This window comes from Microtus oregoni, unplaced genomic scaffold (genome assembly GCF_018167655.1).
Source record: "Microtus oregoni isolate MIOR12 unplaced genomic scaffold, Mior012 000111F_ref0000342, whole genome shotgun sequence".
Classification (NCBI taxonomy): domain Eukaryota; kingdom Metazoa; phylum Chordata; class Mammalia; order Rodentia; family Cricetidae; genus Microtus; species Microtus oregoni.
This window is the reverse complement of record NW_024544729.1, coordinates 1523792-1528760: the sequence shown is the minus strand read 5'-3', so window position 1 is coordinate 1528760 and position 4969 is coordinate 1523792. Positions and strand designations below refer to the sequence as shown.

Sequence of the window (4969 nt, the reverse complement as noted above, 5' to 3'; positions counted from 1 at the left end):
ACATATGACTTATTTCCCATGTTCTTCTAGTATATTGAATTCTGACTCCTTCAATCCAGAGAAAAGTAGGGTGATTCACCAAAAGATGATCATCTCATTTCTCAATAATATCAGAGAGACAATCTGAATATAACTCTTCTTCGGCCTAGAAGGGTTATTATGTTGTTAACAGCACTTGCTTCTCTTGCTGAGGTTTAGTTACCAGCAGCCACATTGGAATGATCATACTGCTTGTGACTCCTAGAGATTCTGATACCCTGTTCTCCACTCTACAGGTACCAGAATGAATTATATATATATAACATTATTTGTACACATACATTATCTATAATATATATCACATTACATATGATATACTATTTCAAATACAATATGTTCAATTATACACATATATTATTTAATATATTATATATAAAATACATATTGTGGTGCATCACGCCCCGTCTGTGCTCTATGCGCCACCATACAGTTTGTGAACCGGGCAAGGGGCTGGAGATTGAAATACACAAAGACTCACAGACAGAGAGAGACATGAGTCATTGTTAAAGCCAGAATGACCCAAGAATGCCCCCTTTATTGTGTTCAGGGGCAGCTTATATAGGGATAGCCACGCCCCAGTCAAACACACCAGAAACCATTCCCCTGCCATCAGAAACTCCTGAGGGTCTCATGCTTAGAGCAGCTGTTGGCACTCAGATCAGGGGAAAACAACTTGTTTACAAAAAATTAAGGATCTAGGGGTTCACTGCTCCCAACACATATGATATATTATATGTAATATTAGTTATTACATATAATATTGAGTAAATGATTATAGTATATGTTTATATGATCATGCTATATTATACAAAATACACATTAAATGTTATATTTAATATAATAATATACAATATGCATGATATATAATGTATTACTATATAATAAATAATTATAATATAAGATATAATTATAAAATATAAACTATTACACATATTATGGCATATATATTATATCTATAATGTATGTCCAGTTCTCTATGTTCATCTACACTAGGAGTTGAGGGTGCTTTCTATCCCACCACTGGTGGAGATAATTTGGGTTGATATATGATTCTAAACCACTAATCGTAGTTTTATATTAGTGGGTTTTTTTTTCACCACTATGACACACCACACTTGGGGCCAGGCCATGCTCACCACTTCCCCACATTCTTCTAATCCAGTACACATCTTAACTGAGCTCTGTTTTCCACTTAGAAAAGGTGTGAGTTTCTCTTAGTCCCCAAAGTGTCTTATTTTGTATGATTCTCTTATAAGAACTTTAAATTCTCACACCTCCACACCGTTCTTTGTACTTCTCATTTATGTGTTAGAGGATCGAGTGCCATCTTATGTAATAGTTGCTCCCAGACTCCAAAAGTCTAAAAGCAGCGCCCCATTCATTATTTTGTCACTGTTTTCTCCTCTTCCTGCTTCTCTATCTGCTTCTTCTTCCCCACAAATTATTCCTGTTTACAAAGAATAGATGTTTGGTAATTGTTTGCTTGGGGAATAAAAGTGTCAGTGAGTAAGAAGTTAACTTTATCATAATTCATGTTCCTACATTGTTTAATGAATGAAATACATCCAGGCACATAAGTTTAATTTAATTTTATTTTGTAGATCAGATAACAAGTTTCAGAAAATCCAAGAGTGCATCATCTACTACCATGTTTTCCATATTTTCTTCTTGCAATTTTATTGAAGTTTTGCTTTTTCTAAGAAAATGTCTATTCTGGTGCCATGTTTTCTTCTTTCAGATGAATAAGATGTATTTCAATTTGTTTTCAATACTGAAACTCTTAACTGAAAGAAACGTCTGGAAACTTGAAAAAGCAAAACTGAATGTTACTCATGTAGAATAAGGCTACAAATATGAGATGCACTCTTTTCTCTCCAACACCACCTCAGTCCCCCCTAGTTGATTGAATGTTCTCTTTCAAACTGATGAAAAGCAGGAATTTTGGTATTCAGTGCTGGTTGGAGGAATTGTTGGAATTGTCGTTGGTCTCTGTATCGTTTAAGAAACCAAAAAGAATCATAGATGCAAATTTAGCATGCATTCTCTCTTGGTCGGCTCTCAAAGCTTCTTGATACAAGGATGGAAAGGCACTGGGAACAGTGTTATGGACTTTGGCCAGAAACTCAAGTACTTTCATTTTTCTTGTTTCAAAGAGGGCCCTGGGACCCCACAAGAATTGATAACATTGCGAACCCTTGTAAGGTACCCGCCGATATTCCAGGTACCCATCATTCACAAAATCTTTAGTAATGAGCTTCTTGACGTTTCCATAGATGAAGTGATTGACTCCAGCATATACTCCCATCACACTAAGCGCTTGCCAGACATGTTCCTCATTAACACAGCTGCCATTCATGAAGATTACACACAGGATTGTCATCAAGAGGCCACTCTTGGGCATGATTTCCTCGCAATTCGTAAGTTCTTCACCAGTAGGACTAAATATGCTGACAAGGTCATAGCAGTGTCTGGTTGGGTCAGTTTCTTTAACATCAACAGCAAAGGTTAGCACCATGAGCTCAGAGGCTTTCTTAAGAACATCAGGAAACTCTTCCCTGTTGTGTGGGATGACATGCTCTAGTATATCTTCCTTTGTTATTGGCTCCTTCTTTTTATACTTTCGCAGCATAAACAGTACCAATGAAATTGCTTTTTCAACTATCTTGGTTGATGATGGATTACTAGTTGAGGAAAGTGCCCAGGAAGTACTTGGTCTAACCTCATCTTGGCTCTTCACACCTTCATCCGACTTGATGCATGGAGCACTTACAGAAGCAGAGGTGGGCCTCTGAGCCATCTTGGGTTTGCCAAGTGATTCAGCATCAGAAAAGCTCTGGACATCACTACTATACAGGGGAGAAGAGGAAGAAGGATTACCTCTCTCTTCTACTGTCGGGACCTGAGCATCCTGAGTAGATCGGGTTTCACATCGAGCCTGATGGCGTTTCTCACGGGCTCGGAGTTTACTTTTATGACCACGAGGCATGATGATTCTGGTTACGGAGTATCAGCAGAAGAGCAAGGCACCTAGGGATGGAAGAATGAGATGGTATGACTATCTGAAGAAAGGTGAGATCACTTTGGTCTTTAAACCAAGCTTGCCTCTACAATCATCTGTGACAGCAATGCTATAGGGCTCTTGTTTCAGTTAGTCTCTCTCTCTCTATGAACTCATTAAAGGAAATTAGAGAGTGAATAAGAGTTTGACTGAGATCTGGTAGTCCTTCCTAGGGCAACCTAGAGCTTTAAGCAGGTGCCAGCAGGTCTAGGTTCCATGAAGTAGGAAATGATCATCTTAATTTGCCTTTAAACTTAACACGCCACACCTGAATTTACATTTAAGAGCAATCCGAGCTTCCCATTTGTCACTCTTCGGAAGTTGGATAACTAACCATTAATAGGAAAATGAGAGAGAGAGAGCCCTAGTCAGCTACACATTCCGGGTTTTCCCACAGCTACCGATAGAAGCTAAACAAAATTAAGTCTTCAGTTGTAACCATTAACCGTAGAACAAGCTCCCTTTCTCCCTGAAGCCCCAATCCCCAATAGCCAGAGCCAAATGGCCTCTGACGGTCAACAACAGGGGCAAAGGTCTGTGTCTACTCTCTGTTGCCATGTTGAGAGTCCTCTCATTTCTCACTCAAAATCGTATTCTTTATTTTTGTAACCCCCAGAAGTCTTTGCTGACTTGAGTTCACTAACCTGAGATCAAACTCTTCACTTGCTCCTTGGCACTTCGCAGAAGGAGGAAATACAAGGTGGGACTACTGGCCATACCCGGAGTCTCTTTAGCTTTGGGCTCAGAGACGTAACAGAGCATACGTGACAGAGCGCCCAGGGCCAACGTTCTTAACGTCATCGCTTTTGATTTTCCTGTCACTTTTCCCCTCAGAAAAAAAAAACTCCTTGGAGTTGGAAGTCAACCGTACTATCTTACATTGACATATTGACAGCTCTGCCTGTGATTTCTCAGTGAGGAAAGCGGGGGGGGGGGGGTGTCTTGATTTTTGAGCCGGCTGTCACCATTGCATGGGTCTTCACCGCATGTAAGTGGATGGAGGTAGAAAGGTGGAGATGGAAATCTTCATCTTGGCTACTTCTTTAAAGTTTCCTTGAAATATCAATTCCAAGAAGGCTCTGAGATGTTTCTGAGTTGCGAGCATTGGAGCTGATTCAGACACTGGATTCAGAAGAAGATGACCAGATGTCGATGTTCTAAAAGAAAAAGGACTCTATGAGTTGGGTTCTGTTCATCAGTTAATATTGGATTTTGTAATCTTCTGTCTAGTTTTTAATTGGACAATTAATTTTTATAATTTAATAAAGAATTACAATTTAATGAATAATTACAATTTTGACTACAATTATGTTATAATATCTTTATATCCCTAAGAAATATGCATGTCTGAATATTATTTTTCATGAAAATCTACTTCAATTTCTTATACTCAATACCTTAATATTTTATGCATTATGTAACTAATCTGTTACTATTTGATGTACAGCTATTTTCAAGGCTATTTCTCAGCAAGAAATGTTTATTAGTAAAATAAAGATATTATAAGATTCTAGAATTATACTGCCCAAATTCAAACCTTTGTACTGCCTTAGTTTGACTTCTACATTACTGAAAGAATCTAAGGTATTGACCCAGATCCTTCAGTAAAGTAGGACACAAGAAAAAGGCTAGATTGAACTCCCAAAATTTTCCTCCAACTGACTCTATTTTCTTCTTAAATTACAACAGACCTGTCTTTACTGCAGGGAATATAGCCACTTGTCCAAATACAAGTTCTAATTCAGCCGATCCTTAGTCTTTCTGAAGGATTCTTAGTTTTACTATTGATCTATTACTAATATTGTTCTTTTATTCTTCTGCATATATTTTCCACGATTAAGTTTCATAAACAACAATCCAAGTCTTGTCACC

General features: G+C 38.0%; 1 protein-coding gene across 1 annotated transcript; it reads right to left on the bottom strand.

Moving 5' to 3' along the window:
- Positions 1-1987: 1987 nt before the first annotated feature.
- LOC121443671 (melanoma-associated antigen B18-like) lies at positions 1988-3025 on the bottom strand. The gene has a single exon (XM_041645480.1). It carries the CDS (start codon positions 3023-3025, stop codon positions 1988-1990), a length of 1038 nt encoding a protein of 345 aa, XP_041501414.1.
- Between the last annotated feature and the right edge of the window lie 1944 nt (positions 3026-4969).

Excerpts from the sequence above, each read along its gene's own strand:
- LOC121443671 (XM_041645480.1), bottom strand. The coding sequence starts at position 3,025 with ATGCCTCGTGGTCATAAAAGTAAACTCCGAGCCCGTGAGAAACGCCAT.